The 24,872-nt window shown below is 34.6% G+C and overlaps 1 protein-coding gene across 7 annotated transcripts in view; it reads left to right on the forward strand.

Annotated features, from left to right (window-relative positions):
- LOC143222458 (high affinity cAMP-specific and IBMX-insensitive 3',5'-cyclic phosphodiesterase 8B-like) overlaps positions 1 to 24,872 on the forward strand; it is a 199,315-nt gene that overhangs the window by 145,231 nt on the left and 29,212 nt on the right. For 4 of the 7 annotated variants that reach the window (XR_013012238.1, XM_076449006.1, XM_076449010.1 and 1 more), the window contains 6 exons: positions 1,212 to 1,300; positions 3,133 to 3,212; positions 11,368 to 11,445; positions 17,254 to 17,321; positions 17,624 to 17,806; positions 19,624 to 19,647. Coding sequence is in view for 6 of the 7 variants with exons in the window: in XM_076449006.1 (XP_076305121.1) it covers positions 1,212 to 1,300; positions 3,133 to 3,212; positions 11,368 to 11,445; positions 17,254 to 17,321; positions 17,624 to 17,806; positions 19,624 to 19,647 (522 nt within the window). In the remaining variant the exon portion in view is untranslated. The remainder of the gene's footprint in view (positions 1 to 1,211; positions 1,301 to 3,132; positions 3,213 to 11,367; positions 11,446 to 17,253; positions 17,322 to 17,623; positions 17,807 to 19,623; positions 19,648 to 24,872) is intronic. The other 3 variants (XM_076449008.1, XM_076449011.1, XM_076449009.1) reach the window with 2 other exon arrangements.

Raw genomic sequence — 24,872 nt, forward strand, 5'->3', positions numbered from 1 at the left:
TGTTATTAATCCGATTAAGAATTAATGTAATGAACTTAGACACACGTTCTTCACCACAATACTCTGGCAAGATGCTTTAATCTTGTAAAATAAGTTAAAATCGAATAGTACAACTTTCCTTATCTTGTTAAGTTTATGCCACGCTAAATCTAGTGTATTATTTGCGTGGCAAAAAGTAATCGACCTTATTACACCAAGTCCTCATAAATTGTTATTAGGTGTCTAAATGAACCGTGTGATGGAATTTTAACTAGTTAAGTTTTAAAGATATATTTATTTAAAGTTGTTTTTAAACCTCAAAACTAAGTTATGGGATTGCGGAAGTTTAAAACAACGTAACCTAACAGGTTGTATTAACATTGTGTTTCTGTAAAAGGAAATCTTATATTCTACGGCTGGAATTTTTGGTCCTCGACATCGGGTTGAAAATACACCGTGAGATCTACCTTTTAAGCTGTTACATGAGAAAATATTTTAATTTTAAATTTCAGAGGTTTTAAAGAACATAAGCATTGTATAGAATTTCGATCGTTTTGACTTCTGTGAAGTAGAACTCCATTGGAAACTTCTTCAGTTCTCGTGGGTGTTAATTATTGAAGACCTGAAAAAAGTAAAGTTCTAGAAGCATCTGTTGAAATGTTTCCTCAAGTTACTAACATGTTGTCGCGAGGTTGTTTCCGCATGTTAGAGGTGTTTATGGGTACATTATAAAAGTGACGAAAAAATTTCAATATTCTATTAAAGTGGTTCAATAATTGGCGGTGTGTGCTGTTGGCCAGCTTCCTTACCTTCGAGTTACGAGCTCAAAATTAGGCATAGCTAGTACAATTTGCCGTAGAATAGCTTTGCACAAGTATCCGAAATAAACAAAGAAACTAGGTCATTTATCTTTGTACTATTTATTACAGTTTAGTTTATCTGGAGACAAAATCTCACCGTTTCTTAAATAATATATTTCTTACGGCGTATAAACACGTGATATATTTTAAAAAGAACATTAAAACTATAGTTCTTGTTGTTTTTAATGTAATATGTTGTTTTTTTCCTTAAATTTCTGTAAAATCGGTTATTTGAAAACAAATACGCATCATTTACTTACTAGGTGTATAACAAATATATACAGCTATACATACGTCATTGTATAAACAAGTTTTTAAAGTTTTCACCGAAAAGAGACACGCAGAGATAGGTAACTTATGCTCCATTGTTAGGAATTGGAAGGTTCACTATTTCGAAAAAGATGGAATGCCCAACAAGTACCTGTGTGGAATAGAATGACCCCAGTGGACGTTCGTAACGGGTGAGCCATGCACTTAATGTTTTTATCAGTTTCATTGATAACTTTAAGAAGCTTCTCAGCCAGACAGATTATGTTCTGTAGTTAGCCATAAGTAATCGAAGTATTTATTATTATGTAATAAACATTGTCTTAAAATCTTACTGGAGAGTTTCTTTCGTAGTTTGTTTTTAGTTGTGTTTCTTTTCTCTCTGTTGTTCGTTAAGTTTTCCACCTACGCAAGTAGAACAACAGTTTGATAAAGGTTTGATTCTATGCTAGCTTTGATGTTACGATGAGATGTTTATTAAAACACGGTTAAACTGGATTTTTAATATATTTTTATCATTTAATATTACCTTATCTTTTCCTCTAAGCTTAACACGTGTAAAGGTTTTATTGGTTTTTTTCTGATAATCCAAAGAATTAAAAAAAAAAAAAGTGTGCATATAAACTATGTCACCAGGAGACTTAGTTAATCCCGGTGATTGGTCTGGGAAAATGAAAAATCTCCAAGCAGAGCGTGTAATTTACATAAAAACTCCAGAAGTATTCAGTTTTGTTTTTTTACATCAAAGAATAAATTCAATAAACTTGATACCTACAACTGTGTGAGGTTTGTGTAGACCAGTGACGTAGGAACCGTGGGAGAAGCGTATGCTTCCTTAGATCTGTATAGGGGTAGTAAGTGGGAACAACAGCGCCCCTAGCAGAAACAATTCCATGGAAACCAAAACAACAACAGAAATCCCAATTATAAATTCTTCGTTTCCGTTCGTCAGAATTTTCAGCTAAAACATGCAGTTCTCCAATAATAATACCCTTCATGTGTAAGTGAAATATGAATATTTCATGTTCGTCGAAAGTCGACTCCCCGATCGAAATAAGTTTTATGTCACTGCTACAAGTGCAGCGACGCTAAAGTGACCATGTCACTTTAATGGTTTGCTAGATTATAACTTTTTAGGTTCAGTAAAAGCTCGTGACAGAAACTGTGTTAGGTTGGTAATAAATTTACAAGTTTATTTTTTAATGCGATTCATTTTACAAGTTCTCTAAGCCGTTTCCATCCCCACTGTTAATCATGAATGATGAACGAAACGTTAAACTTGAGACATAACAGGTCTTAAAATAATTCAGCTCGTTTGTTGTTGTTTTTCTCTTTTATCCCGTTTATCTATACCGAGTTAACCTTTATTGTTGAAAAGTTGAAACTCTCCAACTTTTATTTTAACTTTTATGCTGTATTAGATACGCCGAACTTTCAGTCATCGGAGATACCGAACGTTTCTCGTTTCCCAACACTTAGTTCGAGCTTTGTTCTTTTTATCTGTGAGTCAGTAGCTGGTGTATAGAGAAATCCTTAGCTCTGTATCTCTGGATGTGATTTCTTTGAGATTAAATATTCGAACGAAGTTTAAAACCATTTTACATGAGTTTTAATCTCCAACTTCTTGAATGAACCACTGACATTTTCTAACTGAACGTTAAAATTCATGAAGCACCTCTGTCTTGTAAGATATCGTCCCCAGTGGCTCAGCGTTATATCTGCGGACTTACAACGATAAAAACCGGATTTCGATACCCGTGGTGGGCAGAGCACAGATAGCTCATTGTGTAGCTTTGTGCTTAATTCAAAACAATAACAATTGTAAGGTATCATTTGGCGTGACCACAACGAATCAAACTGATATGGGGACCTATGAAATTAATTCTGTTCAAAAGATGGAGCGGGAAATCAAGGTTCATAGTAGTATTCATAATATTGTAGTGTTATAACTAAACTTCACTGATTTTTAATTAAAATCTAATAATATTTCTCCACCAAATATGAGTTGATGAAAACATATTTACAGAGTTGCAGAACACACGGTCTTAATCAGAGAAGCGAGATCTAGCTCTTTCTATTCTGAGAAGAACTTCATTTCTGATACGGGTATGTATTCTTCGATACGTTATGTATTTGGTGTTATATTTGTTTGTTTATACTAGTATGTATTCTCTGATGCGTTATGTATTTGGTGTTATATCTGTTTGTCTTTACGAGAGCTTAAGAAATATCCTTATAATCTTACCGAACACTTGATAAAAATTTCGTAATAATAAGAAAAAGACAGTAAGGTGTACCAGCGTTATTTTTTATTTTAATGGTTATGATTGGTATAACGTTGGAGATTTACCATTCTTACCAGTAATTAAAATTCGAGCCTCCAGTGGTTCAGCGGTAACTCTGGAGGTTTATGACGTTAAAAACATAGCTTCGATGCCTGCCATGGGAATAGGACAGACGACCAAATGTGTGTTAACAGCCGACAAATAAACAGATGAAATTAAACTTTTGTAAGAGAGTTGCACTGTTTCACAATAAAATATAAATCCTCTGTAGTATCTTGAGACTGGTAACTAAGCTGTACATTTTCGTGACTGTTTGTAAACCTTCGTGACTGTTTAAACTGTGACTATTCGTAAACGTTCTTGACTGTCTGAATTGTGACTGTTTGTAAACGTTCTTGACTGTCTGAATTGTGACTGTTTGTAAACGTTCTTGGCTGTCTGAATTGTGACTGTTTGTAAACGTTCTTGGCTGTCTGAAGTGTGACTGTTTGTAAACGTTCTTGGCTGTCTGAAGTGTGACTGTTTGTAAACGTTCTTGGCTGTCTGAAGTGTGACTGTTTGTAAACGTTCTTGGCTGTCTGAAGTGTGACTGTTTGTAAACGTTCTTGGCTGTCTGAATTGTGACTGTTTGTAAACGTTCTTGGCTGTCTGAATTGTGACTGTTTGTAAACGTTCTTGGCTGTCTGAATTGTGACTGTTTGTAAACGTTCTTGGCTGTCTGAAGTGTGACTGTTTGTAAACGTTCTTGGCTGTCTGAAGTGTGACTGTTTGTAAACGTTCTTGGCTGTCTGAAGTGTGACTGTTTTTAAATGTTAATGACTGTTCAAAGTATAACCGTTAGTGTATAAGATTTCTTACGTAACTTCTTTGATTAAAATACAATATCTTTGACTGTGTATAAAATGTACACCTTCAGGACAGATATAATTTGATGATACGAATATTAGGTTCTTGTATCTTTACCGACAGGATGAGTTATCAGTTAGCAATACTTTAACAAACCCTGGTATTGTAATATTATTACAGAAAATATCACTCTACAATTTTGTAGAACTGCCGTATTATTTTTTTATTTGTGCATATGATATGTTTTTTTTCGTACACGGCATGACATCAAAATAAATATTTATGTATTTTTTGTAATATGGTTATTTGAATGATATATTATTAGTGTTAGTGCTTGTAAGCAGTGTGGACTGAAAACGCGTGGCCCTTGGAATACAACTGCAAACAAAAAAACAAACAAATATACGAATATTATCAGACATTCCCGTGCCTTTCTCAACATTTACGTTGTTGGTTTCACGGTTGATGAAATACGTGCATATGCGTTGTTTACCATGTCAGTCTGGTGTGCACGATAGATTATTAAAGGTATCCCTTGCTTCGCGCTGCATTAAACGTCACTTCCGTTTGGTACACACTTCAAGCACCAATAACACTGGGGAACACTCATTTTGTTGCATTTAAAAAAAGACCTTTCCATAGTCAATTTGAGTGTGTTGATTTCAAATCTGAAGTCGGTTTTTGTCTGCAAGCTACAGATTTTATGCAATTTGACATTTTTATTTATTTTTTAATGTTTCGTTATTATACGAAATTATAGGAATAGCTTATCAATTTGTTTGTGTATTTTATTCAGGTAGGAATTTGCGTTTGTAACTTTTGCGTTTGTACACTTCATCTGGACAATCTCGTTTAATGCTCCAGCAGTAATCAGCCATCATACTTTTGTCCCAGCGCCCTTGGTAGCGTTCTTCCATGACCTTTAGGTCTTGGTGGAATCGTTCTCCTTGTTCGTCACTCACAGCCCCCAGGTTGTCAGGGAACTTATCAAGGTGGCTGTTCAAAAAATGGACGTGAAAATGCTTATACATGGTTTACGCAAGTTCACATTTGTACAATTTCATTAACCTCAAATTGCATACAAACTAGAGCTTGTAGAGAAAAACTAATTTCAGATTTGAAATCAGCGCCTAAAACTCCTTCAGAATCAGTTAAAATATCCAATGCAACTCAAAGTTACTGAAAAAGTGTTCCCCAGTGTAATTGAAATGGCTGCCAAAAGATAAACGTTCATCAGTTTGTTTATCCGTTTAAATATCTGAAAGAGAATTAATTTATTTAATTTTGAAATATTTAATTGAACATATCTTATAAACTGATAATAAAATTTAATAATATTGACATTAGTAAAGCTTTATACAAACTGCCCCAGCATCTCGGCTCACTGGCATGTATGAGGGCTTACAACGCTAAAAATCCCATTTCTATCCCCGTGATAGGCAGAGGACAAATACCATGTTATGTATCCTTGTGCTTGAAAACAAAAACAATCCAAAACTGTCAAAAGTGTTACAATAAAAATATACTTGTTTTGTGTTGTTATCGTAATGTATCTCACTTCAGTTACACTAGATATAACTTATATCAGTCACATCATGCTGTTCCTGGTAGAAATCACATGTCAAACCTATTTATTGTGTATAACACGTGGGTGTTAGATAGCATTTATAGTATTTAAGTATAACCAAGTAACTGAAAGTCCACTGGAATAGCATATTGATTTGAGTGGACATTGGGTAGTGTTGTATTGTATCTGTGACGCATTTACTATCGTAAATCTATTTTAATATAAATGTTTGTTAAAGTTAAATTTATATTCAGAAATGTACATAATACATTTATGTACATAATAATATATATATTGTTAAATCTGTGTTACGAAATTTCCGCTTATTCATTAAAGTTATAGAAAATTCTCAACTGTAAAAATCGACAATATACGTGTGTACGTAACTACACCAGTGTATCATCAGTATTGTTGTGCAGGTTAAAATTTCTAGAAACTCTCCTCACGCCTATAAATGTAGCCAAAGCGACACGACAAGAAACAGTATATATTATTGTTTTTTTTAAGCTATAACTGTGATTGACACTTATTACCTGGGAACTTCAGATATTTGATCAGGAACGTATTTCTAACTTTAAACATCATTTATCTGCAGTGGACTCACATAAGGCATTAGTATTTTTACAAAGACATTGTATAACTTCAGTGACAAAAAACTCGACACGTGATAAACAAAGAACACTCAGCTAGCTAACTCCATGTTAAGTGAACTGTACCTACATCAATTTGAAATTGAGTCGTTCATCGTAAACCCTCGAAAAGGTATCTAGGAAATCCCAGGCAAGAAAAAAAGATTTAATATTGTTGACCTTTTGCACATAGATCATTATTTCTAATAACCGTTATTGTAAACTGTGTTATTGTTTGTGCAGTAAAATATATTTGTATCAAAAAAGAAACTGTGTGTATCAATCTTATTGGGGGCTCCGCATGGCCATGTGGTTAAGGTACTCGACTCGTAATCCGATGGTCGCGGGTTCGAATCCTCGTCACACCAAATATGCTCGCCCATTCAGCCGTGGGGGCGTTACAATGTGACAGTCAATCCCACTATTCATTGGTAAAAGAGTAGCCCAAGAGTTGGTGTTGGGTGATGATAACTGGCTGCCTTCCCTCTAGTCTTACACTGTTAAATTAGGGACGGGTATCGCAGATAGCTCTCGTGTAGCTTTGCGCGAAATTGGAAACAAACAAACAATCTTATTCGCAATTATCATAAACTGGATACACATTGAGAGTTATTTAATGTCTAAATTTAAACTATCATTTAACTCAGTTTCAGGCTATTTGAAATTGTAATACGTAATATATGTTTCTGTGAAGCTAGAACAAAAAATTCACTTTTTAGTCATAATTTTATATCTGGTTACCTTAGGTTTTATTATGCCATTCCCATAGGTGGTTAACTATTCTGGAGGCTGGAATGTTCTGTTTTTATTGTGCCTCATTAAGAACTGCTGTCTTCTTACGAATAACTGTGTAAGGTAATTGGTAGTTTTAAATTTTTAAAAGTATAACGTTGTAAGCTTGAGTATTCATATCTTCTTTCAGTGTTTCTCTTTCTTCTATACGTGAAACTTACATACAGAAATAGGTTAAACCAGTCCCTACTACTGTATTGCCTCCTTTAATAATGTACAATTTACCTTCCTACATAGCAGTTTGTATCATAGTTGATTTGTGTGTATGTGTGTCTTTTAGTGTGAGAAGATATTGTTGTAGGACTTATCGTCTGATAGGTTGCTTTGAAACACAGTTTTATGAATAATTATGAAAATGGTGAATAAGATGAGTTTAGCTTACACTGTGATTGGTCGTCATCCAACTAATCACACTGTGAAACACCAGCAACATCCCTGTTAAATTACACAAAATTATACTATTTCCTGGGCTCTTGAAATCAGAACTGTGACAAATGAAAGTTACTTGATTCGACAGATTGAGGATAAATTTCATGTTTCAACATCTAGAAATAGAAAAATGTACATGAACTATAGATAACTGAAACTGTCGTGGTAAAAAAAATCCAAACATTTCAAAAGTGACGTTAAAAAACTCGGGTGTGCTATTTTTTCTTTACGTGATAGATGATACTTCAGTAGAGAGGTCTTTCGAAGAACCTAACTTCAAGTAAGATATGATTGTTATCTCCAGAACATTAAGTTGCACGTTAGTGTGAAATAGCCTTATCGAATGGAAAGCTGCTCTGAAACCATTAACTTGGAGAGATGGACAAATTTCAAGTGATAGGATGAGTAACGTTATAAGAGAATATTCTCTTCAGATTAATTCAAAGTATTTGGCAACAAGTGACGTCAGTTTGATGGCAGAGAACAGAATGTGTATTGCAGTGAACCTTCCAACACCTACAATGAAATAAACTGGAGGAAAATTCGAGTTTCGACTGCATCTCAGCCATTGATGTTAAAGATCAGCACACAATTAATGGCACCTTGTTTACTGGCACGTACGGGCAAATTCTTATTTGTCATGCCAATAACAAGAATAAGGCCTGTTGTGCCATCAAGTTAGTAAGTGAACCACGCAAATGTAGCGTAACAACACCTGACAAGAAAATGTCCCCATATGGCTGAAACATGAGAGTCATAAATAATGTATGGGACAATATTTCTTAATCATATACTGATAAGTTTGTGGTAACTCATATAAAATACTATTGTATTGTACACCTTATTCCCTTTAATAATGTATTAATGATAAAATTATCATTTAATGGCAGTTGCTCATTCGTGGCTCCTGTGTAATTGTTTGTCGCCTGTGCGTTTCCATAATAATTTCCGCTACTGTATATCCGAACAATATGTATCATGACGTGTCATTACATTTATCCAGCAATAAACGATTTATTTATATGTACATATATTGAATTCAGAAAAGGTTAAAGGTAAATATATTCGCGTCCTAAAATTCTCTTCTGAGAGAACTTCTGATTTGCATGCAAATCACAATGCTCGAACGTGTGATTTCAAGTTGTAAATTAGCATCACGAAACCCCTGATGTTTGCACAATTCTATCAAATGTACATTAAGTAATGTACTGTTTTATTCGCAGTAATCCGTATTTAAAACGTTACTTTGGACTCTCCTCATTTTATTTGTAAAAAAATAAAAAAAAGGTATTCACGTTTTGAATCCTTTGAACAGTGCATACAACGAAACGGGTTAGTAAGTTCATCTACATTGAATATACTTATGATATAGAACTCTATATCGAAACAAAAAATACCATTTCAGTGCATACGTAAGGATTTCATCGTTTTTATAATTAAATATTCAGCAAAAAATGTAATGGTTGCTAAAGAAAGCACACTGAAGCTCCTACGTCATATTTTACATTGTAAACTCCATTTGCAGAAATAATGTTTCTTTTTATGTACGATATTTTGGTCCATTGACCATTAATGGGTTGATAACATGACATATCCGGTCGCTACTCTTTGTACAGGTTTTCTTCATTACAATAGGCTAAGGACAAAAAGAGTAAAGAAAAAATCTTGCGTAATTTTATTTGATGAAAAATATTATTGAAAAATTGCCACAATTTGCATGTTTTCTGTCTCTCGAAGGTTCGGCATGGCCAAGTGGTTAAGGCACTCGACTAGTAATGTAAGGGTCGCGGGTTCAAATCCCCGTCACACCAAACTTACTCGCCCTTTCAGCCATCGGGGTGTTATAATGTTACGTAAGTCCCACTGTTCGTCGGTAAAAAAAGTAGCCCGAGAGCGTTGGTTGGTAATGACTAGCTGCCTTCCCTCTAGTCTTACAGTGCTAGATTAGGGAAGACAAGCGGAGACAGCCCTCGTGCAGCTTTCCGCGAAATTCAAAACAAATCAAACTCTCTCAGAAAAAAAGATATGCCACTTTTATGTTGACGCTTAATTGTCAGTGAGAAATGTAGTAACGTTTCGTTTATCATGCTAAAAGTGTCAATCGCTTGTTTCGCTCAATGATGTGAGAGTTAAGCGTCTCTCAGAAACCTTGTGTTATTTTGGTTGCTAAGGCATTTATGTCAGTCAGAAAGAATATGTTGTTTTGGTTACTTAAACGTTTGAATTGGCAGTATAGTTCGTGTCAGCCAGAAAGCTTGTGTTATTTTTCCTATCAAACTGACAGTAAAGTGCCGCTATGAACACTTCTGTAATTTCACTGACACTTCTTTTCGAATCAAAAGGTTTTTAATGTTTCGCTTATCAAGTTAATATTTGGATGTCGTGTGAAAAACTCACATTTATTTGCGTTTTGTTTACATGAGAGACAACCTGGGTATCGTCACGTTTTCAAACCGGAAAAAAGAAAGCTCGAACCATTTTTCTCATCAGGGATTTTATTTCCAACGGCTATACGTTAACTTGATTGTTTGATTTTTATCAGGAACTTAAGCTGTGGTTATTTTATTGGCTTTACTCAGTATCTTAACCTGAATCGTCTGTTTCGTATGATTATTTTTTACTGCCGGATAACAAAGTTTTCAAAGTGCTGCTCTGAATTTATTTTTTTGTTTTCCCAAGAGACAAAACCCTCTCTTCCCCCTGTTTTGAACCCTGCTTGACAGTTAAGGTGATAAGAAACGCTATAGGTATTGAGAGTAAGACGAAATGTTAAGTCATAAGAAACGGTCATGCGTTTTCAACATCCACTTCAAACCTTGATTGAAAGTTTCTTTCGAGACGCGGTTGAGCCTGATAAAGGGCAGGTATAAGATATCCCTTTTTACTCCAAGACTGCACCCATTTTATCAAAATAAACTGTACACTGCAACACCCTTGCTTACATACTTAACAAATTTTGAACTGAGACATCGGTGATAAACGTCATCCTTTGATTTTTACAAACGTCAGATTATATCCTCAAGTGAGATGTTTCATTGTTGTCTCATAGCTTATTCCTGTTTTATACATTGTTTAATTTAGTCTTATGATTCTAAGTTTTAGGTTTACTTAGCAAGGCTACACTCAAGGGCATATGAGTGATGAATCCTATAACTGAGTTTTCTTTAGAGTTATCAATCACTTCTTGATGAAGTTGACATCTTGAAATCGATGATAAAATTAGGTAGCCATTTTTAAAAATGAACTTTCTCGCACTTGCAAGAAGCATTGGATAAAAAATTTCTGAGTACATGTTACAAAACTTGATGCTTTTTGTGGTAAACTTGTAAGGGTTTAGTCATTTAATTGTTTATTATACACTGTCTTCTTGAATTAAAATATTGTATTTGTTCTCTTACAAATCAGTAAGCCTAAAAAAAATCTATACTTATACTCCTGTTGTCGTATGCAGCATTCTTTTTAAAAGCTGTTCTCTGACAATAATAATTAATTTTTCTTAACTTTCCAGTGTATCCTCACTACTATAATATAAATGGTTTCGCGATTTTAATGATAATCCTTTTTCAAATATATGTATACAAGGATAGGAAACTGTAGCTCTTAGACAAAATAGGCCTTTCTTCTGGTCTACTGAATTACTGGCAGACCAAAAGGTTGGATTTTTTTAAAAAAACAGTTTGAAAGGTTAAGTAACATTTCCGTTCCATTTGCAGACTTCCACCCCTATACACTAACCAATAAGAAATCCATCAGAAAACCTTCGTATGATGTCAGGTCTTTGTGTAGTGAAGGTATGTAAGTCTGAATTCCCAGTATGGAATACCAGAATTTTTCATAATCGTTTTGTATTTATTTATTTAACATTTTTAACTTCATTCATTCATTACATTTCAATAATACTTTTGTGGAATACTTTTATTCGTGTTTCTATGAAAATAAAATTCTTTAGTTAAAGAAAAAGAAACATTACAATGTAGTTATGGTCATCACTTCCAAGTCTCGTGGTTCTATCGTTCGTGTTTTATGCCTTCTAACTACATTCGTTTTGCGACTTCTCCAGACACTATCTTTAAATAATGTTTTTTTCTTGATTATCGCATAGTAATAACTATGATTTTATGTGATTTATAGTATAGCTGATCTAACTCTACGAACGTTTGACAACAGAAAGTAATTGGAGTTTATGAAAATTACGTTTATAAGTAGTAGTTAATTATCTGCTTAAGAACATATTTTACTTATTGTATTTTCACGGTTATTACAGAGTGTGAAAGAAAAGAATGATACTGGAAGTCGTTTGAATGTACTTCACTGTCACTCGGGCCCGGCATGGCCAGGTGGGTTAAGGCGCTCGACTCGTAATCTGAGGGTCGCGGGTTCGAATCTCCATCTCACCAAACATGCTCGCCCTTTCAGCCGTGGGGGCGTTATAATATGACGGTCAGTAAAAGAGTTTTACCAAGAGTAGGCGGTGGATGGTGATGACTAGCTGCCTTCCCTCTAGTCTTGCACTGCAAAATTAGGGACGGCAGGCGTAAATAGCCCTCGTGTAGGTTTGCCCGAAACTCAAAAACAAAACAAAAACACTATCACTCTGCAATGTTCACATCACACTGAAAATATTCAACAACGTTTTAAGTTTAGAATTCGTTACCCACTCGGATCACAGAATACTACACTAAAATTTACTTTTCATTTCAGTAATTTCAGATACTCTTTAGTCTAATAGTAAAATTTTGTGGACAGCGATTCTTCTGATCGGAAGAAACAGCATTCCGGCTAAAGTAAATAATTTAAGTGCTGCCTAAAGAAATACTGTGTAGACGTTGCTATACTTGTGCTATGTGTAGCATACAAATAAGCTTAATAAGGTCTTTAGTATTAACTGACACAGTTGTGTGTAAACAGTGGAAAAACTGTTTGTTTTTTTATTCAGTGTGTTAAACATGAACTTTTGAACTTTATTCAACGAAATACTTTTATTGTTATTTGTGTCATTACATAACGTACTCATCTGGTGCCTTTGTCATAAAATCGGCAAATATTGAAAGTACTGAAATTATCTCGCTCGTTACGTAAATGCTTATGCATATATATATATATAATACGTTATTACTATTAATAATAATAGCTAATAATAATTACGAGTCAAGTGCCAGGTAATAAAGGCACTTGACTCGTAATCTGAGAGTCGCGGGTTCGAATCTACCTTACACCAAACATACTTGCCCTTTCAACCGTGGGTGCGTTATAATGTTCGGTCAATCTAAGTATTCGTTGATAAAAGAGTAGCCCAAGAGTTAGCGGTGGGTGGTGATTACTAGCTCCCTTCTCTCTAGTCTTACACTGCTAAATTAGGGACGGCTAAAGCAAATAGCCCTTGTGTAGCTTTGCGCGAAATTCAAAAACCCAAAACAAACCAATCGTAATTCACCCTCTCCCGCAACTCTACTTGTATATCGTTTGAATAAACCTTTTCCCCGAGTTCAGGTTATCAAAAGTTAGGGACTCAGTTTGAAAAGTGAGTGGACAATATCCCCTTGTACCACCCCCCGTTTCCGAACTGTGAAAGATTTAAAGATTCACGATATACCACGTCCATCACCGCGAAAACTTGCCCTGCATTTTGTAGTCGTCCATCTACTAAGCAATGTGACAATAAACTCTCACCGTTTCATTAGTCAAAAGCTGGCGGTGGGTGGAACGTGTTGACTAGTTCAAAATTAGGAACTGTTATGCACAGATAGCCCTTTGCATGAAAATTCTGAAACAACCAAATAAAATGGCTCTAAAAGTATAGCCTAATGTTGTTGTTAAGAGGCTATGTGCGGGAAGTTTAAAAATAAATATATAAACTACAAAATTGAAAAAAAATAATATTTGTTGTTTTCTAATTTAAAGACTCCGTTAACTGAAGAGGTTTTTTTATTATTATTTATGTTTAAAATCAGAGGGAAGACTTAGTTTCCATCTAAACGTAGCATTACAATTTGTATAGTTGCAAGATGAGGAAAATTTCAGTGTAACACTTGTAAGTCAAATTTAATAATTCAACCTTCATTTTTGCCAGCTAGGAATTGAAATTTTGAGCATTATCAACTATTAACAAGCCCAGACGATAGGGAATGACTCTGTGACCTTCAGATATAATTAGTTATGGAAATATTTATTATATACAGATGCATTTCGCTGGGTGGCGTTAGTTGGAAAACCTCATACCACTTTACGATGAAAGACTACAAAATGTAGCACTTAATGTAGGCATACGTTGAAATGCTACGTTTGTGGGTGAGAATGGAGTGATAAATCTATTAATGCAAATGTTGACATTGTGCTGCATGTTATGACATTGTGAAATTACCGTTGGTATTTGAATAACATTTCTCGCAAGTAATTATACGCTGGCACTAAAGTAAAGAGTTAGTTGTCAAAAAAGAACAGAAGAACTGTAGTTTGAAATGTCTAAGATAAGACCAAGAGTTAATAAAAACCAATTGAGTCACTAATTATTAATATTTTAAACGTTCGACAGATAGACCCACAAAAGTATGATATCAATTGTGTGGATATCTTTTGCCAAACTTGTATGATAATTAAGTTTAAAGCCCTTATAGTTATTTAAATATACATTATAATTTATACTTTACCGAGAGAGACAGAAAGACTATTACTTTCATTTCTGAGGTGGAGGGAAGGTTCAAAGACCTGATACATAGAGTAAATAAATAGACCCATAAAACCATATATGTGTGTGTGTTTTACTTTGGATACGATGGTAAATTGCAATGTGACTTCTGTTGTTTTAATTTCTACAATAATTTTGGTAATGTTCTGATAAAGTAACTTATCAGTTATTTATGAATTAGATTATCGCCACATTATGTGATTAATTTACTGTTAGCCGAGGAGTTTCGTTTTTATTAGATTTTTCTGCAAACGAACATTACGGAAATTATCACGGGAAAAGTCTCAGAAACCACAGAAAACTGTTGCTTATTTTGATTATAAAAACAGACTAATAGACGGAAAAGTCTCAGAAACCACAGAAAACTGTTGCTTATTTTGATTATAAAAACAGACTAATACAGGAGATGATAAACTTTCGTCAAGCTAATGTTTGCAGCCGGAACTAATTTTACAGCACTCTAGAGACTGCCGCTTTAATCAGGTGTAGATGTTAGAAAACAGTTCACAGTTTCCACCGTTATTACACACATCAGGATCAAAGTCAATAGAATTACTATTAACTTGCTGCCCAAGTGTATATGTTATGATGCATACAGAACCACTTTCAAATACTGTCTGATAGAGTTGCTAGGAACTTTAAAACAAGGGAATGAGTGTCAACCGGGGACGATTCATTAGTCTTATGGAAGCTAGGGATGAGTGTTACAATAACAGTTAACAGTAATTACTTATACACTAGTAGAAACTGACCTGTTTCATTAGAACCGAGACGTCGCAAATTATCACGAGTTTTAACTCTGTTTTCCATTTGTCTTGTAGAAATTAAGGTCAGATAAGAAGTTGGAAAACTATCTGACACTTACTCGCCTGCTATCTCAAAGTGTTTGTGTGTGTGTGTATATATATATATATCATGAAATTTTATTATATATGTTAAACTAGTGTCACCTCAGATGGCACTATCCTAACATTAAGTTCTGAACAAAGAGTAATAAGGAACATTTCTTGGAGACAGCAGATACGAGGTTTGTTCAAAAAATACGCGGACTGTTTGAATTGCGCGACTCCAGTTGGTTCCAGGGGAATCCGCTTGGTGTCGCTAGGTTTGCACAGATCAGCTGATTACGACGCCATTTCCCGATTGCAGATATCTTCATTTGTGTATTAGCTACGCGGTTTTAAGTGAAGTGCGATTTTTTTGTTTGGCGGATTTCAGAATGAATGACCTGAAGGAGCAACGACTTGCTGTGAAATTTTGTGTTAAACTTGGAAAATCTGCGACTGAAACTTTTGCTACGCTTAACACGGCTAACGGGTAATGTTGCTATGAAGCGTACGGCATGTTTCAAGTGGCATGAACGTTTTAAGGATGGTCGACAGTCCATTGAAGATGATGAGCGTCCTGGACGTCCTTCCACGTCAACTGACGACCCACACGTCGACAAAATCAACACCCTGATGTGGGCAAATCGACGTCTGACTGTCAGGGAGCTTGCTGAAGAGTGTGGGATATCAGTTGGATCTTGTTACGAGATTTTGACCGAAAAATTGAAGATGCACCGCGTTGCTGCGAAATTTGTGCCTCAGAACTCGTGAGTTTTTGGCCAAACACTCGATCACTGTTCTTCCCCCCCCTACTCACCTGACCTTGCTCCTTGCGATTTTTTTGTTCCCCAAACTCAAAAGACCCTTGAAAGGAAGAAGATTTGAGACGATTCCCGAGATTAAGGCAAGTGCGATGAAGGAGCTAGAGGACATTACAAAAGAAGCGTACCAGGACTGTTTCAACAAGTTGAAACACCATTGGGATAAGTGTGTGCACTGGGGAGGAGAGTTCTTTGAAGGGTCCCAGGCCTGTAACTTCTAAATAAAGTACAATTTGTTTTATGACGTCAGTCCGCATATTTTTTGAACAGCCCTCGTACGTATCTGAAGTACAAAGATTAGTTGCAACACATATTAGTTGCATGAAGTAATAAAATTTGAGATAAAGTTACTCGTTTAGTGCCAAGAATTAATTTAAATAGTTTTGTCTGAGACGTGTCCCACAGTTGATAAAACAAAATTATGAATCTATAATTATTAAATTTTAAATAATCTACAGATAGAGACATGGTAGTAAAGTAAGAAACCTTAGACTAAATGAGTCTATTAAAATCATATTTGTGTGCACTTCTTTCATTTTCCGAAATTTATATAAAGTTTAAAAGTTTAGGAGTTATATCTGCATTTGTTTATTTTCAATTGAAATATGTAATATAATAAAGAGAATTTAAAGCCTCACAAAATATGTTTGGAAGTAATAGTATTGTATAAAATCATGTTAAACGTTCGTACATTGATATTTATATCTCAGTATTACTTGACTTGTACTTCAAAATCGATGATAATGTGGCAGTTTAGATACTACCTGATTTATTGTATAGAATAATTTTATTTTTTAATTAAGTATTATTGTACTTACGTGAAACGTTGAAGTAGACCCTTCAGTTGCGTAAGAGAAACCCACCGCTATCATCCTGGCGATTCGTTCATACGAATTTTATTATGATAATACTCGAAACGTAAACTACAAACATGCACTTTGTTCACTTTATTTATTTGAGATTCAATTACTTTTATACTTGTTTATGTGTAAGAAAAAATAAACGATAGAGTTTGAAACCTCTCAATTAAGGGAGTAAAGGCCACGTGTTGACGTAATAAATCATTGAAATTCATCAATCTAGAAGTGTTTTTAAAATATATAAATTTTTATTATATAAGCATATAGTTTAGTGTGTGTAACATATAATACATACATATATATACACACACACACACTTATATATAACCTTTGTCAATATGAGAGAGGAGTTTCAAATTAAGAGTTGTTTCATACGAGCGTGATGTTTTGTTTTTGTTTACCAAAGCTGGAATACACCGGAGACAATCCTTCGCCAGACTGCATACAATGACAATTGAGGCACCAATAACAAAGGTTAGTTATTCTATGGAGCAGTATGTTGTTTCTTTATTATAATGTGAAAAACATAATTGCTCGTCGATAGGACACGTACAGCACGTAATGGTTTATAACTCTTCAAAAGATAACAAACCTATTTGTTTGGTTTTACTAAATGGTTCGGAGGTATTGTTATATTTATCTTGCATGTTGTAAAAATGTCTAAATGACAATACAGCTGTTGTTGTTGTTTCAACAGAAGTCGAATTGAAGAAATAATCGTATTCAAATGGACAGCAAGTTCATCATTTGTAAGAATTATTTTTTCTTTCTTTTAGGTCATCAACATGCTTATAGCAACACAAGAAAATAGCCCTAATTTCGTGGCCCAAGATTTAGACAAAATTTTGGAAATATTGCGAAGCACTGATCTTTATTCACCCCAGTTGTTAGGACAAAACCAACATCGGCGACCCACGGACGACAAGTTGACATCAGACTTGATTAGTGGCCTCGTCATGGTTTGTATGGTTGATTACCTGCATTTCTGTACTTACAGGCAACAGATTCTGTACCCAGTTGTCACTCGTAACATCTTCCCATTTGTTAAAGTTGTACTGAAGCAGAGAAAACGTTAACAAGTTCCATAACATGGCCAAATAAAATTTTACTATAAAAACTATCGGCGTAGTTTGGTGATTAGGACGCTTCTCTCGTAATCTTTTGGTCTCAGACGCTCAGCTCGTAATCTGGTGGTCTCAGACGCTCGGCTCGTAATCTGGTGGTCTCGCGTTCGAATCCTCGTCACCGAACATGTTCTTTCTTTCAGTCGTGGAGGTGTTATAACGTCACAATCAATTCCAACATTCCTTAATGAAAGAGTATCCCAAGAACTGGCCTTTTCTCTAGTCTATTACTGTTAAATTATGGACGGCTAGTGTATGTAGCGTTGTCTAAATTTGCGTAAAATTCAACAAAAACTAAAAATCACTTTCATTTGAGTTTAACATGAAAAAAAAAAAAAGAACAGTATAGTTAGAAACTGCAGTGAAAAGCTTTTCATGATATGGAACTTGTTATGAAGTAAGAGAAAATGTGTATATATATGTATATATATATATATATTTTTTTTTCAATTTATACAGAGGAAGCATCAGGTATTGCTTTCCCCTGGGCTGCCACGTTTTCAATTTCATTAAATTATCCAACAAACAGTAATAAAAAGAATGAGGGATTTTTCTTTCTGACTTTACGAATTTAATTATGTCTTCTTTTTTTTGCAAAGCAGATCTGTGTGAAACGTAAGCGTACGTAAGGAAATAATGTATTTTATAATATAGAAGTTTTTAGATTTAATCTATTTATGTGTTGAAACAGGTTATGTAAGAGTTGTTCGTATTTTTAATAACTATATATGTGAGAAAACACTGGATTGTCAGAGTGCTTTTTCTGTCTTTCTTCTTTTGTTTCACAGTGGCACATTGATGTCTGCTTACTCACATCGCTGAAAACGGGTTTCGATACCCGTGGTGGGCTGAGCACCTATAGCCCATTGTGTAGCTTTGTGCTTAATTCATAAACAACAACAACTCTCTCCTTTATTAATTTATTCTACAGTTAACATAAAAAGTCAAATAGTTTATTTAAGAATATAACACATTATAATCTCTGTTTTCTTTCTGTTTATTGTACTTTCTTTATTAAGACGCCACACGCAGAGGTAACAATGATACGTTATATGGCTTTTTGTTACGTTCACATATATAACAAAATACATACTAATACCGCTTTAAAATAACATAAATAATCTAAATAAAATACATGTACTTTCCTTGTGTATATTTACAGACATACACAGTCCCTCTATAAATGAAGTAATTGATAAAGAAAAGGGAAATAAACGTCTGGTATTCCAGTATTTTCTTATTTGTGATACAAATAAGATAAAAAAAAATCTATATCTAATCTATATGTCATAGGAACCAGTTTAATGAAAAGCACGCACAGGAACATTTAAATTAACATTACTTTAAATGTTTTAGAATAAATTTATTGTAGTAAGATTTTTGCTTTACGTAGTCGAACCAATTATCTTTGAACATAATTTATACGTTGAAATAAGGCTAGCTGTTAAAAGGTCACTTATGAGCGTACATCAAAGGTCAGAACGTAACGTTACATTGCAACGCGTGTTAGTTTATTGAAGAATCGATAATTGTCGGTATATACACGTTAGTGAATAGTGAACATAAAGGGTCAATTAGTGTATTGTATTTGAAAGTATAACACGTTATAATCTCTGTGCTTTCTTTTTACTTACTGCACGTTCCATGTTAAGATGCCACACACGGAGGTAACAATGGTAAGTTATATGACTTCTTCGTATATCCTGTATGCATGATAGACAAACGAAGTGTAGATAAGAGTGTCATGTTTTAAAAGAACTACTGAAACGTTATCTTGGGTCACCTGGTTTGTAAGTTATGAACAAGCACCACAGAAAAATGTGAAACCAGGCCCAAGGGAGCAGTACAGTTTAATTCAAACGTAACATTAGTGACTGAGCAGATAAACAAAAACTTTTATTGCACACTACAAAAATATTCATTATTAACTTTAAAAATATATAATACATAACTGAAATTTTTGTCTTACCCAATATTTAGGGTCTGTAAGACCATAGTATGTGTATATTAATAGCTCTGCTGACATTATCATGTACTTATTGTATATAATCACTTTATGATACCGTGTGAACGTGACCTTTGGCTGTCATTGTACACTTCACATTGTACGATCCAATAACAATAGAAATGACGAAGAATAATAAAGGACAGTTTGTTTGTTTGTAGTTGAACATAAAGCTAGACAATGGGCTAGCTGTGCTTTGCCCACGACCGGTACATAAATCCGGGTACTAGCGTTATAAGTCTTCAGATTTACTGCTAGAAATCAAGCATAACCTAGTGTCTACACATCCATCTGTATTAGATCATAACTGAGAGAAACATATTTAGCCAGTCTATCTTTAAGTAGTTTTTTAAAAGCGTTATTTCGAATAACAGGTTTCAGTAAGATGAATACAAATTTGCGTTTTTAGGGAAAATAACTCGCGAATATCGTAACATGTTATTGATGATTTTGTCGTCTTCATTAATTTTTTTTTGTTTTTGTTGACCCTAAGTGCAAAATAAAAATCACTGATATACTTGCGTCCAATGTAACCTAGAAGATAATTCCCAAATTTATATTTGTTAGTCTATAAACTTACCGTTGACCCATCGGTAGGGAGGTAATTTTTATAAAAAAAAAGTTCTGAATGGTGAATTTAATTGTCATCTCGTATTGGATCAATGTCTGTGTTTACAGTTCTGAATGGTGAATTTAATTGTCATCTCGTATTGGATCAATGTCTGTGCTTACAGTACTAAATGGTGAATTTAATTGTCATCTCGTATTGGATCAATGTCTGTGCTTACAGTACTAAATGGTGAATTTAATTGTCATCTCGTATTGGATCAATGTCTGTGCTTATAGTACTAAATGGTGAATTTAATTGTCATCTCGTATTGGATCAATGTCTGTGCTTACAGTACTAAATGGTGAATTTAATTGTCATCTCGTATTGGATCAATGTCTGTGCTTACAGTACTAAATGGTGAATTTAATTGTCATCTCGTATTGGATCAATGCCTCTGCTTACAGTACTGAATGATGAATTTAATTGTCATCTCGTATTGGATCAATGTCTGTGCGTACAGTACTGAATGGAAAATTTAATTGTCTTCTCTTATTGGATCAATGTCTGTGCGTACAGTACTGAATGGTGAATTTAATTGTCTTCTCTTATTGGATCAATGTCTGTGCGTACAGTACTAAATGGTGAATTTAATTGTCATCTCGTATTGGATCAGTGTCTGTACTTTCGTACATAACTTCTTAGGTTAATGAGCTGGACGCGATTGATAGTTTAGCGAATCAAACTGTGAATCAAAGGGTTCGTGATTCGCATTTCGTTGCTGCAGAAACCCACTTCGCACTTTGGAACCGTGGGTATGCTATAAGTATGAAACCGATGGTGGAAACTCCCACAAGAATTGTAACCCAAATAATAGTAAGGCTAGCCCACTTGCCTTAATCTACGAGTTCAATTTCAGATATAGCTTTGCGCAAATTCTAATCACAGTGTTAGTGTTAAACAACACTGAAAATTATAGCAATCGCATTAACTACTTTGAAAGAAAACTTGTAGATCTTTCGAAGCTCTAATGTAATATTTGATTCATTAGATCTAATATCCTTTGTAAAATCGCACCATTTTATTGTTATTTTTCCCACAGTCATCTTAGTTAGGCTCTTGAGGATTTCAAATGAGAGATGCGCGAAAAAAATAAATCTTTGGTTGCATTTTGATTTCGTTCTACCATCTGTGAACCTCTAACACCAAATACAAAGAACATCAGAACCTTTAACACCAAATACAAAGAACACCATTAATGTGCGTAATCACGAACTGTATATTTTGTGACAAAAATAAATTCCTATACGTGACTTAAATATATTAATAATATCTTGATTATAGCTCAAACTACGGGGTGTCTGAAAGTGAATATACCAAAAATAAAGTTGAATAACTTTATTGTTATTTGATTTAACAACAAAAATTAAATACAAGGATAATTAGAAGGCTTGCAAGTTTTAATTGTAATAATTAATGGACTTCTACATATATTACATCATTCGCTATAATTCATGCAATTCTACGTTGAAATTCTGAGAAAACATTTTCCAACACACCAGTAAGAATGGATGAGATAGCATCTTGAATTCGATGTTTCAGTTCCTCAAGGGTTTTGGTTTGTTATGGTAGACTTATGTTTTCAAGAAAACCCCAGAGATATCAGTTTAAAAGGTTTAAATTGGGTGAACGAGCGGACCATTTGATAGCTTCTTTGTGTATTTTTAACCGGATTAACAATAAAGATAAGTTTCAAGGATACCTAATGCAATGGAATCGCGTTATGAAAGAAATTGATTACTTCATTAACTTGCATAGAACACCCATTTCAAACCAAGCTTCTTATCATCTGGTACACCGTAACAGGCGTTTTACAGGATATAGATTGGTCTAAAAAAATCTTGAAAATGTAGTTGCTAAACCGATCTGATCCTACACGTTTTGAACAGTAACACAGGTTTTACATGTTACGTATTTGGTATGATAAAATTTGTTTGGAATGTTGTTGCCAAATCATGGATTCCCAAGAACTTGAATTGATTAATTGATACCAAACGTTTCAAAATTATTAGTGAATGGCATAGTTCTCTACTCTTTTCGGAGAATCACTCCATTTGGAGCAAAACGTGAAAATCGTGGGATTCCCAGTTCATACGGTGGCCCGACATGTCCCAGGTGATTAAGGCACTCGACTCGTAATCTGATGATCGCGGGTTTGAATCCCCTTCGAACCAAACATGCTCGCCCTTTCAGCCTTGGGGGCGTTATAATGTGTCGGCCAATCCCACTATTTGTTGGTAAAAGAGTAGCCCAAGAGTTGAGAGTGGGTGGTGTTGACTAAATGCGCTCCCTCTAATCTTACACTGCTAAATTAGGGACAGCTAGCGCAAGTAGCTTTCGTGTAGCTTTGCGCGAAATTCAAAAGAAGCCAAACCCAGTTCATAAGACAAACTGCTATGTTCCAAAACAGTTTATTGCTTCATGTTTTCAAAATATATTATTTATTCGAAGATTTTCTAGTTGCACACTGACTTCTCTGTTGCCTCTATCCTGCAATACTAACTACCCTATATACTTTACCAATGTTTAGACTTCTCTGTTTCGTCAACCTAAAATTCATCTTAAAATATTGGATCTGTAGTAAATAAATGATTTCTTTCATACTTCATATGGTCGATACTACAGCTTGCCCCTTTTTATCCTGATAGTTTTCTTAAAATCCTCTGCAATGTTTTTCTCAGTCATTTAACGTGTTTGAATTGTGAATAAATCAGTGCCGAGATCGACATTTAGGGTTCTATCCCTGTCAAAATGCTGCACTAGTTGGTGATTAGCTTTGAGTTTCGATGTTTGTTTAATAGAATCCTGCATTTGGGAAACTGTTATAAACTGACATTCATGATGCTCGAAAATCAGGTAGGACCAAATTCTAGATAAACGACACATATAGTACTAACCCGGTAGAGGGTAAATTTTGAATGGGTAAGAAGTTTAAAGTACGAATTAATTTTTAAAAGCATCATGGTATCTATAGACGCTCACCAACTTAGCTCTATGTGTGTAAAAGGCAACACCAGCATTGTCGAGGTTTTATTTAAGTTTACTCTTATCTCTACCGTGTTTAATGTTGTAAAAAGCGTCACCTAGATTTGAAACTTTCTAAAATATATTCGCTGCGAGTGATTTGATGAGCTCAACTGGTTTAGTTAAGAAACCTGGAAGACAGAAGATTGTGTAAGAATGTGGTGTTTTAATGAAAGAATATTTTTGTGATAATTATGTTTTAAAACGTCCAACAAAAACAAGAATTGTAAATGTAGTAATTATTATAAAAATTATTATAAATGAGCAAGGAAAGCGAAGATTGATGTTATTGGCCGATTCGTGATACACTGTGCATCTGAAAGTATTGTGTAAAAGGAACAGACTTACCAAGATGCGATTAGATTGTTTCACATAAATTACTGCAAATGTTATAATTTTGTTTCCACTTCAAACGTAACTTCACATGTTATTTTATGTTATTGTTATGTTTTGTTTATAAATGTTCTTCTCTGGAGTCACTAATTTACTATCAAGACTATTTTATTTAATAAACGTACAACACTAAAAATCGTGTTTCGATACCCCTGATGGGCAGAGCATAGATAGCCCATTGTACAGCTTTGTGCTTAACTACAAACAATTTAGTAATTGAGTGAAGTTTCGAAATGTCCCCTCAACTTAGTGGCTCAGTTGTAAGTATACAGGGTTGCGACGTTAAAAACTCGAGTTTCGAAACCCATTGTGGGCAGATCACAGACAACTCACTGTGAAGCTAGCCTTGTACTCAACAAAAAGGATTGAAAGGTTACAATTTTTAAGTAAGCTTCTAAAAAAACCAGTTTTCGCTAAAATTAACGTTATGTATAACAAAATAAAAAAATTATAATTATTAGTAAATCTTGGAAACTGAAATTTTTGAAGTATTTTCATATAAATAACTCGTAGAATTGGGAGGTGAAAGTAGCGTTGTTTTTGTTGTTGTTTTTTTAATTTCGCACAATGCTACTCGAGGGCTATCTGCACTAGCCGTAATTTAGCAGTGTAAGACTAGAGGGAAGGCAGCTAGTCGTCATCACCCACCGCCAACTCTTGGGCTACTCTTGTACCAACAAATAGTGGGATTGGCAGTCACATTATAACGTCCCCACAGCTGAGAGGACGAGAATGTTTGGTGTGACGGGGATTCGAACCCGCGACCCTCAGATTACGAGTCGCACGCCTTAACACGCTTGGCCATGCCGGGGGTTTATGAAAACTCGGGTTTCGATATTTGCGGTAGACAGAACATAGATAATCAACTATGC

Source organism: Tachypleus tridentatus, chromosome 8 (assembly GCF_004210375.1).
Source record: "Tachypleus tridentatus isolate NWPU-2018 chromosome 8, ASM421037v1, whole genome shotgun sequence".
Lineage (NCBI taxonomy): Eukaryota > Metazoa > Arthropoda > Merostomata > Xiphosura > Limulidae > Tachypleus > Tachypleus tridentatus.